This window comes from Canis aureus, chromosome 16 (genome assembly GCF_053574225.1).
Source record: "Canis aureus isolate CA01 chromosome 16, VMU_Caureus_v.1.0, whole genome shotgun sequence".
NCBI lineage: Eukaryota > Metazoa > Chordata > Mammalia > Carnivora > Canidae > Canis > Canis aureus.
In genome coordinates, this window is record NC_135626.1 from 49,831,020 (window position 1) to 49,846,776 (window position 15,757).

Genomic DNA, 15,757 nt, shown 5'->3' on the forward strand with positions numbered 1-15,757 from the left:
TTTGTAACTGGAATCTTCTAATTGTTACTGTGAACTGTGGGATACCACTCTCCCAATTTCTAGTCCTGCTTTGAATGGTCTTTTAGGACATAGGACCTGCCAGTTCTAGTTTTAGTACTTAGAGATGTTTTGCAGTGAAATCATCCACCTCTCCAGAAAGGGGTCTCTTTGACTTTGGCCAGGCTTACCTACATACACTCCTCTTCACCCAGCTTTCCTTGGACGAAGCCCTAAATCCTCATAGCCATCATCCAAGAAAAAGACATATAATTCACCATAGTTAGCTCCCTCCCCCAACGATATTTAGAATCTGGTCGCTAGAATCTAGCTTCAGTGACATTTCTTTAGCCGGAGTGTAATCACGGGAAGCACAGCCTCTAAGTCGATCACGTGACCACACGGCTGCCACAGGCCAGTCCTATTAATATGGGTCTAGTCGACCTAACTAAAAATGTATCCGCTAGAAAATACATCAGGATACAGTTCCTCCCTCTCGGATAAAGCCAAAATCTAAAGTCCCTCTTTGCCCTAATAAGATTTTGGGTGAAGCCCTTTGCCATCCTTACCCATCCCCTGTCCCTCCCATCCCACCCCCGAGTTCGGTATCAGTCCGGTAACAAAGGCTCTTGGCGGTCTCGGTCTCTGGCCTCTAGGGGAGAGCGTGTCCACTGGCACGCTGGCTGCTGCTACCATTGAGGGTCCACACCTGGGCGCACCTTGCTTCTCCTGGCACACCCGCTGGGTACTGTTCTCCCGGACTTTCCTCTCCGCCGCGGCGGCCTGCTCTTCCGACCACTCCACATTGTCCCTGGGAAAATCAAACGAGCAGCTTAGGGGCCTCACGTTCCAGCTGCGAGCGGGGTGAGTCGCTGGCCCCACAGGGCCTCTCCCGTGGAAGGAGAGCGCCTCGAGCAGGGCAGCGGGACTCGTGGCCGGCGGTCAGGGGCTTCTCAGAGAGCACGGGGCGGCGGGACAGAGGGCGAGCCGCAAGCCGGGAGGGGCAGGGCGGTTACCAGGCATTATGGTGGAAGACGCGCGCCGGATCGCTCAGAAATCTGCTCCCAAACTGCTGCCTCTTCTCGCCGACCGCAGCCAGCGCGCATTCAGGGTAAGGGTCGGCCATGACACCGGAGCCGGATGTGCCTCCCTTTCGGTAACGCGAGAACTTCCTGAGAGTCCACGCCCCCTCCGGAAGTCGCGGGGTCTGGGCGGGAAAAGAGCAAGGCGAGGCGGGGCGGGGCGGCTCTGAAGGGCCCCGCCGGGGTTGGAGCTCGAGCTCCGCCTCTGGGGCGGGGCAGCGCGCTCTGGGGACCCGGCACGTGGCCGCGGAATTGGTCAGAGCCGGCTTTTCCCTCCAACCCGAAAAGGTGCTGGCGAAGGTGCAGGCCGTCAGGAAAGTGGGAGACATTAGGCTTGAGCCCCCTTTCTGTGCTTGGGCCCTCTAACAGGTTCGCTAGTTTCCCTCAAGTTTTTTTTTTTTTTTTTTTTTTTTAAGATTTTATTTATTTATTCACGAAAGACAGGGAGAGAGGCAGAGGCACAGGCAGAGGGAGAAGCAGGCTCCATACCGGGAGCCCGACGTGGGACTCGATCCCGGGACTCCAGGATCACGCCCTGGGCCGAAGGTGGCGCTAAACCGCTGAGCCACCCGGGCGTCCCCATCCCTCAAGTTTTAAGACAGGAAGCGTCTTGAATCACTTTGAGAATTAAGGGTGCGTAGTCTCATGGTAGACCTGATGGCAGAAGAATTTGAGCAAGATTGCAAGCTGGCTGACGAAATAGGGGAGTTTTCCAGCTTTTATAGTCAGCTTTTTATAGTGTGGAAAGCTCTGAAAAAAAAAAAAGTTTCTTTTGGGGAAGGCTATAGAATGAATTCTGAGAACCTGCGGTTAATTTACATAATTTTTTAAAGATAGATTTTTAAAATATTTATTCATGAGAGACACACAGAGAGGCAGAGACATAGGCAGAGAGAGAAGCAGGCTCCATGCAGGAGGCCCAATGTGGGACGATCCTGGGACTTGAAACTAACGCACAACCACTGAGCCAGCACCCAGGCATCCCTTGTTTCTTTCTTTTTTCTTTTTTTTTTAATTTTGTTTTTTAAGATTATTTACTTAGAACGAGGGGGAGGGAGAAGTAGACCCTGAGATCATGACCTGAGCGGACGGCAGATGCTTAACCCACTGAGCCACATGGCGCCCCTATAAGTACATAATCTGTAACCACTTACTTTTTGGAATTACCCATACCCGAGCTTGTTTACACAATCTGCATTGTAATATAATGCACATAGTTTGTTAGATTAATACGTTTTTCAGCCTTCCATTTCTATGTCGATAATTACTATAGATGGATTCTCAAAAGAATCTAGAAGAGGGGATCCCTGGGTGGGCGCGATCCTGGAGACCCGGGATCGAACCCCACGTCGGGCTCCCGGTGCATGGAGCCTGCTTCTCCCTCTGCCTGTGTCTCTGCCTCTCTCTCTCTGTGACTATCATAAATAAATTAAAAAATTTTAAAAAATCTAGAAGAAAGTACCCTGTCGATACAAGGTTAATTGAAAAGAGTTCCAGGGGAGTAACGACTACCATTTGAAAGAAGTTAAGGAAAGGGTTAGTTTTTTAAGTGGAACAGTACTAGCCGGCACACTGGTAACCAGTGATCATTTGTTTTCATTGCAGATTCTTTCCACAGGCAGAAGGGAGCTCTGCGCGATTCTGTAATCTTTCTCAGAAAAGAAATACGAACAAGCCCTAAACCCTCCCTAATCACAAAGAAAAATATGGGAGTGAGTCGAGAAGATAAGATAGTAAAGAACTTGTACTTTATTTGAAAGCACTTCTGCCATGCTCATGGTCTTCTGAAACATTTGAACAAAACCTTTCCAAAAAGCAAGTATATAAGGATTTTTTTTTTCTCAAGGCCAATTGTTTGATACAGTGGTTGCTTTATATTTATTCTTGGCATCTTGTCTCTTCTACATGCTTTTTTCTTCTTACACCAAAAGCTGTTAATGCTCCCAGTCAACAGCCCCACTGCATATTTCCTCACATAGCATTCACTCTGTTTTCACTTGAAATCACTATATTAGTTCCAATAATCAGTCATTTAAAATGTCAAACAACTTGGGCCCTTTTGACAAAATGTGGTAAAAGTATCCTAAACCTAACTTCTTTAGAATTGGTTGGTTGACCTGTAAAACTTATTGTTCTCTGAATTTTGAAACACTCAAAAGCATTTTTCTGAAGAAATTTGGAAGACATGGCTGTTGAGTCCTTTTTGTATCAGACTATATACTGAACTGTATCTTCAGCAATACTTCTCAGGGGACCTATGGGGTCCCTCTGCTGGTGAGCTGCAGGAGCTCTTCTAGCTGGGTGGCATGGGTTCAAAGCCTGGAAAGGTTAAGAACACTCAGACTGAATTATGGCCTTGGGCGTCAACCTGGGACATGGGTAGTTAATTATTTCATGCTTTCCTTTGAGTTCCAATCAGTGGAAATACTGGTCTGTGTAAGCATGTGTTCTGGAACTGAAAGGTGGGGAAGGGTGTCCTAATTTGTTCTCCTTAAAGTTTCACAGAACATGTAGCAGCCCTAGATAATTAAGCTGGTTTAACAACTTTAAACAGACTTTGTGGTTCTTTTCTCATTGCAAAATAAATACATGTTTATTGTAGAGCATTTAGACAAAAAAAAAAAAAGAAACTACCCCATTCCATCCTTAATTTAACCCATTAAACTCTTTGACTTGTATCCTTCCACTCTCTTTTTTCTAATTTATTTATAGAAGTCACTTTTAAGTTAAAATAGTTTTAGAACTGCTTTCTGCCTTCTTTTTTCACAGCTTCATTGAGGTATAGTTTACATACAATTAAATTCATCCATTATAAGTGTACAGTTTGACAGATTTTCATTAAAAAATCTATACTTGTGCAACTACCACCATAATTAGGTTCTAAAACAACCCCTTAAAGTTTTCTCATGGCTCTGAGCAGTTGTAGTCTGTTTTTTTTTTATTTTTAATCTTTTTAAAAATTTTTATTTATTTATGATAGTCAGAGAGAGAGAGAGGCAGAGACATAGGCAGAGGGAGAAGCAGGCTCCATGCACCGGGAGCCCGACGTGGGACTCGATCCCAGGTCTCCAGGATCACACCCTGGGCCAAAGGCAGGCGCCAAACCTCTGTGCCACCCAGGGATCCCTGTAGTCTGTTTTATAACTTGATAATACCTTGTGAATATCATTCTTTTGCTTGAATGTTCTCTCTCTCTTTTTTAATTTATTTATTCAGAGAGAGAGAGAGAGAGAGAGAGGCAGAGACACAGGCAGAGGGAGAAGCTGGCTCCATGCAGGAAGCCCAACGTGGGACTCGATCCCAGGTCTCCAGGATCACACCCCTGGCTGCAGGCAGCGCTAAACCACTGTGCCACCGGGGCTGCCCTCTCTTTTTTTTTTTGGAATGTTCTTTTCTAACATTGTTTTAATGACCCTGGTATTGTTTAATAGAGCTGTATCATGATTTACTGGCCATTTAAGCTACTTTAAGTTTCTTACTATTATAAATCCAACATGATAAACATCTTTATAACTAAATCATTTTTTTAAAGATTTTATTTATTAATGAGACACAGAGAGAGAGAGAGAGAGTGAGAGAGTGGCAGAGAGAGAAGCAGGCTCCATGCAGGGAACCTGATGTGGGACTCCATCCCGGGTCTCTGGGATCAGGCCCTGGGCTGAAGGCGGTGCTAAACTGCTGGGCCAGCCGGGATTCCCTAACTAAATGATTTGTATATTCACGATTGCTTCTTTAGAAATAATTTCTAGAAGTGGAAGTACTGAGTCATTGGTTATAATTAGCTGCATTACTCAGCTGTAAGGTCAGGGCATTTTATCTGTTCATTCATTGTTATATATCCAGGTCCTAGAATAGGGGCCAGCATGCAGTATGCAACTCAATAAATAATTGTTGAATGAATGGCTGAATACCTGTTGCTAAACTGTATTCCATCTGCAAGATGCCAGTTTCTACTGTCAACCACAGTGTGGGACAGATTGATAGACCATATTTCTGTACATTTTAGAATTTCCAGGACAGAAAAATATTCTGTCCTGTTGTCCTATTGATTCAAGAAAATATTCCAGGAATTTGAATATTTTGGCATCGAAATTACAGCTCTTAGATTGCCATTACAGTCATAACCATATCAAAAAAAATCTGTCAAACCATAAAACTTGTTTTTGAGGTAGGAACATGGTGACTTATCTATAAGATTCTTTTTTTAAAAAATATTTTATTTATTTGAGACAGAGCGAGTGAGAGAGAGCATGAGCAGGCCAAGGGGCAGAGGGAGAGGGAAAAGCAGACTCCTCGCCAATCAGGGAGCCTGACACCAGGCTCAGTCCCAGGACCCCGGGATCGTGACCTGAGCTGAAGGCAGACACTTATCCTACTGAGCCACCCAGGTGCCCCAAGGTTCTGTTTCTCAACATCATAATATTGTAAAGAATGGTAAATAGTGTTATATAGTTTTGAATATTCAAGGTAACATAAATTTGCTTCAAGTCCAATTCATTAAATAGTTTTAGGAGCCTTCACAATCTTCATTGTTTTTTTCTGGCATGGTATGATTTCATATTATAAGCCACTGTCTCCATCAATATGGGACATGTCTTTTCCTTTTTCTAACAGGAAAAAAAATGTAATGGATGATATACACCTAAACAGTATTAAAATAGTAAATTGTATGCATATTTTTTCCACAATAAAAAGTACACCTCCCAAACTTGTAATAGTTATACATGCACATCTTTATTAAATGCACTAAAGAACAACAGCAACAAGTGTAATGGATGAGATCAACTATTTTTAAGAGGGATCCAAGAGATGAGCCTGATGACGCGTGACTAAGGAGCCATAGGAACACCCAAATTTAATCAAGAGTCCCTGGGAGAATCAGGGAAATACAAATCAAAACCGCAATGAGATACCACCTCACACCAGTGAGAATGGGGAAAATTAACAAGGCAGGAAACCACAAATGTTGGAGAGGATGCGGAGAAAAGGGAACCCTCTTGCACTGTTGGTGGGAATGTGAACTGGTGCAGCCACTCTGGAAAAATGTGTGGAGGTTCCTCAAAGAGTTAAAAAGAGATCTGCCGGGATCCCTGGGTGGTGCAGCGGTTTGGCACCTGCCTTTGGCCCAGGGCGCGATCCTGGAGACCCGGGATCGAATCCCACGTCGGGCTCCCGGTGCATGGAGCCTGCTTCTCCCTCTGCCTGTGTCTCTGACTCTCTCTCTCTCTCTGTGACTATAATAAATAAATAAAATTAAAAAAAAAAAAAAAGAGATCTGCCCTATGACCCAGCAATTGCACTGCTGGGGATTTACCCCAAAGATAAGATGCAATGAAATGCCGGGACACCTGCACCCCGATGTTTCTAGCAGCAATGTTCACAATAGCCAAACTGCGGAAGGAGCCTCGGTGTCCATCGAAAGATGAATGGATAAAGAAGATGTGGTGTATGTATACAATGGAATATTACTCAGCCATTAGAAACGACAAATACCCACCATTTGCTTCGTTGTGGATGGAACTGGAGGGTATTATGCTGAGTGAAATAAGTCAATCGGAGAAGGACAAACATTATATGGTCTCATTCATTTGGGGAATATAAATAATAGTGAAAGGGAATAAAGGGGAAAGGAGCAAAAATAAGTGGGAAATATCAGAAAGGGAGACAGAACATGGAAGACTCCTAACTCTGGGAAACGAACTAGGGGTGGTAGAAGGGGAGGTGGGCGACGGGTGGGGGTGACTGGGTGGCGGGCACTGAGGTGGGCACTTGACGGGATGAGCACTGGGTGTTATTCTCTATGTTGGCAAATGGAACACCAATAAAAAATAAATTTATTAAAAAAAAAAAAAGAGTCCCTGGGAGATGGTGATATTATTCCCTGGAACTGAAAGATCATGTCATCTGCTGCCTCTGGCCTCTTTTACAAATAATCAAAAACCTAATGTGATTTATGGTCACATAAACTCAGATGCTTATTACTAGGGGAGCCATTAGGGGCTCATAGGGGTGGCTCTGTATTGAGATAAGTGCCGGCATTTGGCTTTTCTTCTTCTGCCCAGGCACTTTTGAGCCAGGTGGAGGCAGCAGAGCGCAGCTGTTTGCTGGGGAGATAACCGCATGACCTCTGTATACTAGTTAAGAATTAGGAAAAGGAAACCAAAATAATCAACGTGATAGATCACATCAATAAGAGAAAAAAAACAACCATATGATCCTCTCAGTAGATACAGAGAAAGCATCCATTTCTGGAAAATACAGCATCCATTCCTGATTAAAACCTTTCAAAGTGTAGGGATAGAAGGAACATTCCTCAATATCTTAAAAAGCCATTTATGAAAAGCCCACAATGAATATCATTCTCAATGGGGAAAAACTGAGAGGCCTTCCCCTAAGATCAGGAAACACGACAGGGATGTCCACTGTCATCATTTTTTTTTTCCACTGTCATCATTGTTATTCAACATAGTACTAGAAGTCCTAGCCTCAGCAATCAGACAATAAAAAGAAATAAAAGGCATTCAAATTGGCAAAGAAGAAGTCAAACTCTCCCTCTTTGCAGATAACAAGATACTGTATATAGAACACCCAAAAGACTCCACCCCAAGATTTCTAGAACTCATACAGCAATTCAGCAATGTGGCATGATACAAAATCAATGCACAGAAGTCAGTGGCATTTCTATATGCTAACAATGAGACTGAAGAAAGAGAAATTAAGGAACCAATCCCATTTACAATTGCACCCAAAACTTAGGAATTAACCTAACAAAGAGGTAAAGGATCTATACCCTAAAAACTACAGAACACTTCTGAAATAAAATGAGGAAGACATAAAGAGGTGGAAAAACATTCCATGCTCATGGATTGGAAGAATAAATACTGTGAAAATGCCTATGCTATCCAGGGCAATTTACAAGTTCAGTGCAATCCCCATCGAAATACCATGGACTTTCTTCATAGAGTTGGAACAAATAATCTTAAGATTTGTATGGAATCAGAAAAGACTCCGAATGGAGTCTTTCTAGAGTTGGTAGGAGGCACAAGCACGGTTTTGCTAAAATGTCAAGTGTTGAAAGTGAGAGGGACAGAATGATGAAGGTAAGGTGGGCAAAGTGTTGTTTGCTGTCATGGCCCTTAAACTTATCTCAGTGAGGTTGAATAGTCAGAGGAATATTGAAAAAGAAAACCAATGCTGGGGGCATCACAATGCCGGATTTCAAGCTGTATCACAAAGCTGTGATCATCAAGACAGTATGGTACTGGCACAAAAAAAAGATACATAGATCAATGGAACAGAATAGAGAACCCAGGAATGGGCACTCAACTCTATGGTCAACTAATATTCAACAAAGCAGGAAAGAATATCCACTGGAAAAAGGTTAGTCTTTTCAATAAATGGTACTGGGAAAATTGGATAGCCACACACAGAAGAATGAAACTAGACCATTCTCTTACACCATACACAAAGGTAAACTCAAAATATATGAAAGATATAAATGTGAGACAAGAATCCATCAAAGTCCTAGAGGAAAACTCAGGCAACAACCTTTTTGAACTTGGCTATAGCAACTTCTTGCAAGATACGTCTATGAAGGCAAGGGAAACAAAAGCAAAAATGAACTATTGGGACCTTAATCAACATAAAAAAGCTTCTTCACAGCAAAAGAAACTGTCAACAAAACTAAAAGACAACCTACAGAATGGGAGAAGATATTTGCAAATGACATATCAGATAAAGGGCTAGTATCCAAGATCTATAAAGAACTTATTAAACTCAACAGCAAAGAAACAAACAATCCAATCATGAAATGGGCAGAAGACCTGAACAGAAATTCCTCCAAAGAAGACATACACATGGCCAAAAAGCCCATGAGAAAATGCTGCGTATCACTTGCCATCAGGGAAATACAAATCAAAACCACAATGAGATACCACCTCACACCAGTGAGAATGGTGAAAATTAACAAGACAGGAAACAACAAATGTTGGAGAGGATGGGGAGAAAGGGGGACCCCCTTGCACTGTTGGTGGGAATGTGAACTGGTGCAGCCACTCTGGAAAACTGTGTGGAAGTTCCTCAAGAATTTAAAAATAGAGCTACCCTATGACCCAAAAATTGCACTACTGGGGATTTACCCCAAAGATACTGATATAGTGAAATGCCAGGACGCCTGCAACCCTCAGTTCATAGCAGCAATGTCCACAAAAGCCAAACTGTGGAAGGAGTCACAATGTTCTTCAACAGATGAATAGATAAAGAAGATGTAGAATGTGGAATGAATGAAGTGAGTCAAATGGAGAATGTAGATGTGGAATGAATGAAGTGAGTCAAATGGAGAAGGACAATCATCATATGGTTTCACTCATATGAAGAATATAAGAAATAGTGAAAGGGATTATAAGGCAAAGGAAGGGAACTAGTGGGGAAAATTAGAGAGGGAGACAAACCACGAGAAACTCCTAACTCTGGGAAACAAAGGGTTGTGGAAGGGGAGGTGGGTGGGGAAATGGGGTAACTGGGTGATAGGCACTAAGGAGGGCACTTGATGGGATGAGCACTGGGTGTTATACTAAATGTTGGCAAATTGAATTTAAATTTAAAAAATGTAAAAAAAAAAATAGAAGGAAACGGAAACCACATTATGACTTAAACTTTTTTACTGGTCAGAATTCAAAAGATGTCAACATTTCCAGGTGCTAAGAATGTACTAGACAAAAGCAAGAAACCATAATTTTGAGATCTATGAAAAAGTAGTTTGCAGTGAGCTGTTTAGAAAATGTAGAAATTTCATTGTTGAGACCCTTTGAAACCTTTCCGTTTTCTTTTTCTTCCTGTCTCTGTATCACATTCACTGATATCCGAGGATGAAGAGAATACAAAGTTGTGGTAGGTATTCCTATTCATGTATGCATCATATAACTTTAAGTCCTTCGGTGAAAGTAATTCTTGGCAAACATTCCAGGACCATGTATAGGTAGAAAAGGTGTCATAAAAGGACTCATTTTTAGTGTCTATTCCAATCAGATCCCCTCGGATCTTCCGCCAGAGGTTTAGCATGTTTTTCCGGTGTTCAAGGGCAATTCCCAAGTTATAGGTATCTGTAGCCCTCTTCACCTGCAGTGAGAGAACAGACGTTTGCAGTAGTTACTGTAACATATCTTTGACTTATGAACCACAATTCTAGATATCTCAAGACTTACATTTCCAGGCTAGTTGAAAATCAGTGAGGTTATACATTGGGTGGAACCTCTTGAGGACATGTGAATTAGGAGTTGGTGGGCAATCAAAATGTCCACTTTGGGAATAATGAGATAACACATTTATGACAATATTAAGAACACAATATACTAAACCAAGGAGGAAATGTGGGATGGAAATAGTCTCTGGTTCTAAAAGGAGTGCCAAGGATGGCATTCAATCCAACCTAGGGCAGGGAGGGAGAAGATGCTAAATAGTTCCTTAAGGATTTGACCAGATTGAGGGGGTCCATTCCAGGGAAAGGAGACAGCATAAATAAAGGGTCAAAGCTGATAAGCCTCTGGAGTTGGTAGGAGGCACAAGCACGGTTTTGCTAAAATATCAAGTTTTGAAAGTGAGAGGGAGGGAATGATGAAGGTAAGGTGGGCAAAGTGTTGTCTGCTGTCATGGCCCTTAGGCTTATCTCAGTGAGGCTGAGAGCCCTTTTCTCAGTGAAAATCACTGAGTGTAAGTAGTAGTAGTAAGCCACTGTTGCTGATGGAAGCAAGACAAATCTCAGTGTGTGGAGCAGAATATATAGTTGAAAATCCTGCCACTATGGAGAGGGAAACATTCATCTGCAAGGACAGGGATGTAGCTAGAGCTTCACGTTAGATCAGCAGCTGTGTGGAGAATGGGTGAGGCGAGCAGCTGTGAGGGAGGGATAGGAGGTTGGAGGGTATCGTCCAGGTAAGACCTAATGAGGGCCTCAGTTAAGGCAGTAGGGAGAGGATGAAGAGGACAGATTTGAAAAATCTTCAGTAGAACAAGAATCGCCATATTTGGTCATAGGTGGATGTGAGGAGTGAGGACAAAATATAAATTAAGGATGACTCCTGGCCTTCTAGTTTCAGTGACAGGGTAGATGGTGATATCAACCCCTGAGATACAGAATCCCCAATGAAGAGCCAGTTTGATGCAAGATGATGCGTTTGAATTGGACATGTATAGAGTTTGATATGCTAAGACAGTGAGGTCAAAATGTTCATCAGGCAGTGAGATGAGTCAAAGGTACTGGAGAGAAGTCTAGGTTAGTGACAAACTTAACTTATACCTTATCAGTATATAGGTGGCAGCTGAAACACTGAGGGTAGACTGAGATCATCTGAAGAATACTTGCCCTAGCTTTTCCTTCACTTAACTCAGAGATCCCCAGTGTTCTGCTGGGTTACAGGTATGCCACCTTACTGATTTTCTCAAGCTTCTTAGCCCTTGAGGCAGCTGCTGCTGTAGGCTGGAGGTCTCTGGCTATAAGTAGCCTCCATGTACTTCAGCATGAATATGCACCAGAGGTTGGGCCCACTCCTTTGTCTTTTTGTGGCATGTAGTATCGACCACCTGTAGCTTCATTGATCCTCATATATCACCAATGTATATTTCCTTCTCTTATCTTCCACCTTCACTCCAAGCTCATGGAGTGGAGGAACTATGCCCCCCTCCCCCCTGCTGTGGTATTCCCTACTCCTAGACCTTTTTTTTTTTTTTTTAAGATTTTTATTTATTTATTCATGAGAGACACACACACACAGAGAGAGGCACAGACAAAGGCAGAGGGAGAAGCAGGCTCCATGCAGGGAGCCTGACTCGGAACTCGATCCTGGGTCTCCAGGATCACCCCCTGGGCTGAAGGTGGCACTAAACTGCTAAGCCACCCGGGCTGCCCTAGAACTTTGTTAATAGTGTATAAATATCTACTAAACAAATGAATGGATGAGTGCATATAACAGGAAGAGCAGTAGGATGGGACTAGAAAACAAGGAAATACCAAGCCTTAAGGGATGAACATTCAGGTAAGAAAAGGAAGAGGAAGGGACACAGAGTTGCAAGATGCAGTATTATAAAGGCAAGGAAGGGCAGCCCCGGTGGTGCAGCAGTTTAGCGCCGCCTGCAGCCCAGGGCGTGATCCTGGAGACCCTGGATTGAGTCCCACGTCAGGCTCTCTGCATGGAGCCTGCCTCTCCCTCTGCCTGTGTCTCTGCCTCTCTCTCTCTCTGCATCTCTATGAATAAATAAATAAAATCTTTTTTTTAAAAAAAAGGCCAAGGAAGCAGAAAATGTCGAGGAGAGTTTGATCGTTAGTGTCAAATGTAGAAGGGAGGTGCCATGAAATACTAACACCCTAGTCTGTCTCTGTGGAGTACAAAAGTTGCTAATATGTCAGGACACAAAAGCAGACAGGCAGCATAGAGTTATGGTTAAGAGTGTGGATTCAAGGAGCCAAGCTCCTCATATTTATAATTCTGGCTCTATTACTTCCTCTATTACTTCTGCCTTTAGACAAGTCAATCTCTCTACACAGATCTATAAAATGACAATGATAACATCTGGAAGGATTGTTGTGATAAGTAAGTGAATTAGTGCCTGTAGAGTTCTTGTAGAGTGCGAATGCCTGGCACCTAGGAAGTGCACTTAAACTCTTCTTTTAGCTGCTGTAAGAAATAGCACTCAATCATGATTCCCTTAGTACACCTGCTCACTATAACTGCTGGTTTACTGCTTTAACTAGTTGCTATTTCCAGCAAGACACAAACAAATGTCCCAGAAACAATGCTAGGTATGGTTCCATGGGTGATTAGCAGGATGAATTATAACAGCTAACATTTGAATCCATTGGATCATAGAGCAAGAAGCATCATTACAATGAGAAATGATCTTGTCTTATTTTAAAGATGTAGAGCTGGAAAAAAAATCTTTGGGATGTGTGGTTGTAGTATTGAAGTGGAAAATATTCTTGTCAACACATTTTGGGAAGGGATGCAACAGTGAACACTCACATGCTGTTTAATAGCAGTTGCATCCATCACTGTCCAATTCTGCTTCTTCTTGAATATTTGGTCAATAGCCAGGATGTCACTTGGATAGCCTGAGACTGGGTCGATAGGCTTTATATTTTCTGCCTTTATGCATTAAAAAAAGAAGATTAAAGATATATTTTGGGTTGAATTATATAACCAAGACATAATAAACAGAAACACATCATATTAGGAAGGGGTTTGTATTGATTTATAAGGTTATTGCTAAGCCACCTGTCCATATTTTGTGGGCTCCTGGTATAGCGCTGTGTATAAATGAGCATTTAGCAAATTCTCTTTCATAATGAAACTTACTCAGATATGTAGACCAGAAGATGGTTTATGTGTGGGATAGATATGGAGGGTGGAGGGGAACCAACTCTGTCCTGGCCAAATTTTCCAAGCCATCTTACTTTCCAAACTTCAACTGGGGAACTGGCTGTTTTCCCTGTTCCTGGGCTGCTGAACAGTGCTGGTAGAAATCATGTAAACATGCAGATTGCTTGCTTGCTTTTTCTTTCTTTTCTTTTCTTTCTTTCTTTCTTTCTTTCTTTCTTTCTTTCTTTCTTAAGATTTATTTTTAAGTAATCTCTACATCCAATGTGGGGCTTGAACTCACAACCCCGAGATTAAGAGTTGTATGCTCTACTAACTGAGCCAGCCAGGCGCCCCAGATTGCTTTCTTTGAAAACGTGTAGTACCCAGTCTCATCCAGGCCCTTGGGACTGCTTGACATTACTTTTCTTCATTGAATGCTCTTAACCCTCTTATAGACATTCATAGCTGTCCTCCTAGTGGCTGCTGGAAAACCAGATCTGCACACTCCCTCAGCTAATGATCGTCTCACCAGGACTAGATAACATTAATTCTTTTAACTCTTTTTTGCACCTTAGGATTTCTCCATTGTGTTGCCTGATTTTTCCTCTTTGCTGTTGCTTCTTCTTCTTCTTCTTCTTTTTTAAGATTTTATTTATTTTTTCTTGAGAGAGAGAGAGAGAGAGGCAGAGACACAGGCAGGAGGAGCAGGCTCCATGCAGGGAGCCTGATGTGGGACTCGATCCCAGGACTCCAGGATTACGCCCTGGGGGGAAGGCAGGCGCTAAACCACTGAGCCACCCAGGTTGCCCTGCTGCCCTGTTGCTTCTTCTTTTTAAAAGATCTTATTTATTTGAGAGAGAGACACAGAGGAAGTGTGCAAGCTCGGGGGAGTGGGAGGAGCAAAGGGAGAGAGAGAAGCAGATTCCCCACTGAGCAGAGAGTCCAACATAGCACTTGATTCCAGGACCCAGGGGATCATACCTGAGCTGAAGGCAGATGTTTAGCCAACTGAGCCACCCAGGTACCCCTCTGCCCTTGCCTCTTATATGTAAGAGTTTTTTTCTGATTTCCAAGGCCCCAGTATCTTTATTAATTTCCCTCCTGGACCATTTCCCTTAGATTTTCCTTGTTCCATGGCTGGCTTCATGGGTGTGTGACCTGTTCAATCCCATAGGACTATGCGCTTTGAAGATCCCTGAATTTGGTTTATTGCTCTGCTGTTGCTGTCTTTAAATTCTTAGTAATTTTTGGAGAAGGGGCCCTAAATTTCCATTTTGCCCCTGGCTCCACAAATTCTGTAGCTAGTCCTGCCCCCTCTTCCATCTTCAGTTTCTCTTCCTTGGGCAGTGGTTGCCAGCTTTGGCTGCATGTTGGAACTTCTAAAAATACTGAAGCCTAAGCCCCATCCCCAGCTCTAATTGGATAGGGTTGTGGCCTGAACACAGGGTTGTTCAAGGCTCTCCTTGGTAGTTCTGTTGTGCAGCCAGGATTGAGAATCACGGCTCGGGACGCCTGGGTGGCTCAGCTGTTAAGTGTCTGCCTTCGGCTCAGGCTGTTATCCCGGGGTCCTGGGACAGAGTTCCACATCAGGCTCCCTGCACAGAGCCTGCTTCTCCCTCTTCCTCTCTCTCTCTCTCTCTGTCTCTCATGAATAAATAAATAATTTTTTTTTTAAAGGAGAATCATGACTCTCAGGGCCCTTCTTCCCAGCTACTAATGTATTCAAGCTCCCCCTGTCCTGAAACAACTTTTCCTAGATTCTGATTCTGCAATGTTCCATATCTCTTTTCCTTAAACAGATAACATTTTTTTTTTTTGTAAAATCAGTTGATTTCCTTTTTTAATTTTTTAAATAAAAGATTTTGTGTTTTTTATGTTTGCTTTATGTTTCTGGAGATGCATGATAAATATTTCCCATTGTGACTATGGATTTACTTATTCACCTTCTTAGCATGCATAATGCCTTTAAAAAGTCTAATCCTTACAATTCTGTTAACTGTCACCTTATCTGTCAATTTGCTAGGTGCATACACATTCAGGATAGTTATATATCTTCCTGATGAGTTAAAAAATTAAATATCATCTTTATCTTTAGTTATGTTTTCCTTAAATTTTACTTTCCCCATATTAATAGATTGATACTGGCTCACTTTGATTTGTATTTGCCTGATGTATCTTTTTCTGTCCTTTTACTTTCAAACTTTCTGTGTTATATTTTAGGTGTGTCTCCTTTAAAGAATATATGTCTGAAAATTATTAAAAATCAGTCTTAGTATCCTTTTAGACTTTGAAAGATGATCCATTGTTTGTTTTTCCCTTTTTAATACT

General features: G+C 42.5%; 2 protein-coding genes and 1 long non-coding RNA gene across 23 annotated transcripts in view; 1 reads left to right on the forward strand and 2 right to left on the reverse strand.

Annotated features, from left to right (window-relative positions):
• The window catches only part of METTL2A (methyltransferase 2A, tRNA N3-cytidine), a 35,273-nt gene extending 34,101 nt beyond the window's left edge, over window positions 1–1,172 (reverse strand). For 8 of the 9 annotated variants that reach the window (XR_013354785.1, XR_013354786.1, XR_013354788.1 and 5 more), the window contains exons 1-2: window positions 1,014–1,172; window positions 717–808 (exon numbers count right to left, since the gene is read on the reverse strand). Coding sequence is in view for 5 of the 9 variants with exons in the window: in XM_077853902.1 (XP_077710028.1) it covers window positions 717–808; window positions 1,014–1,123 (202 nt within the window). In the remaining 4 variants the exon portion in view is untranslated. Of the gene's footprint in view, window positions 1–706; window positions 809–1,013 lie in introns of all 9 variants that reach the window. The other variant, XM_077853900.1, reaches the window with a different exon arrangement.
• Window positions 1,173–1,213: 41 nt separating this feature from the next.
• On the forward strand, window positions 1,214–6,351 carry LOC144286864 (uncharacterized). The gene is made up of 3 exons (XR_013354789.1): window positions 1,214–1,448; window positions 2,685–2,898; window positions 4,306–6,351. It is a non-coding gene; the product is annotated as an uncharacterized LOC144286864 (long non-coding RNA).
• Window positions 6,352–9,721: 3,370 nt separating this feature from the next.
• The window catches only part of EFCAB3 (EF-hand calcium binding domain 3), a 93,203-nt gene continuing 87,167 nt past the window's right edge, over window positions 9,722–15,757 (reverse strand). For all 13 annotated transcript variants that reach the window (XM_077853931.1, XM_077853930.1, XM_077853933.1 and 10 more), the window contains 2 exons: window positions 13,094–13,216; window positions 9,722–10,196 (listed from right to left, as the gene is read on the reverse strand). In XM_077853931.1, coding sequence (XP_077710057.1) covers window positions 9,870–10,196; window positions 13,094–13,216 — 450 coding nt within the window. In that variant the 3' untranslated portion in view covers window positions 9,722–9,869. The remainder of the gene's footprint in view (window positions 10,197–13,093; window positions 13,217–15,757) is intronic.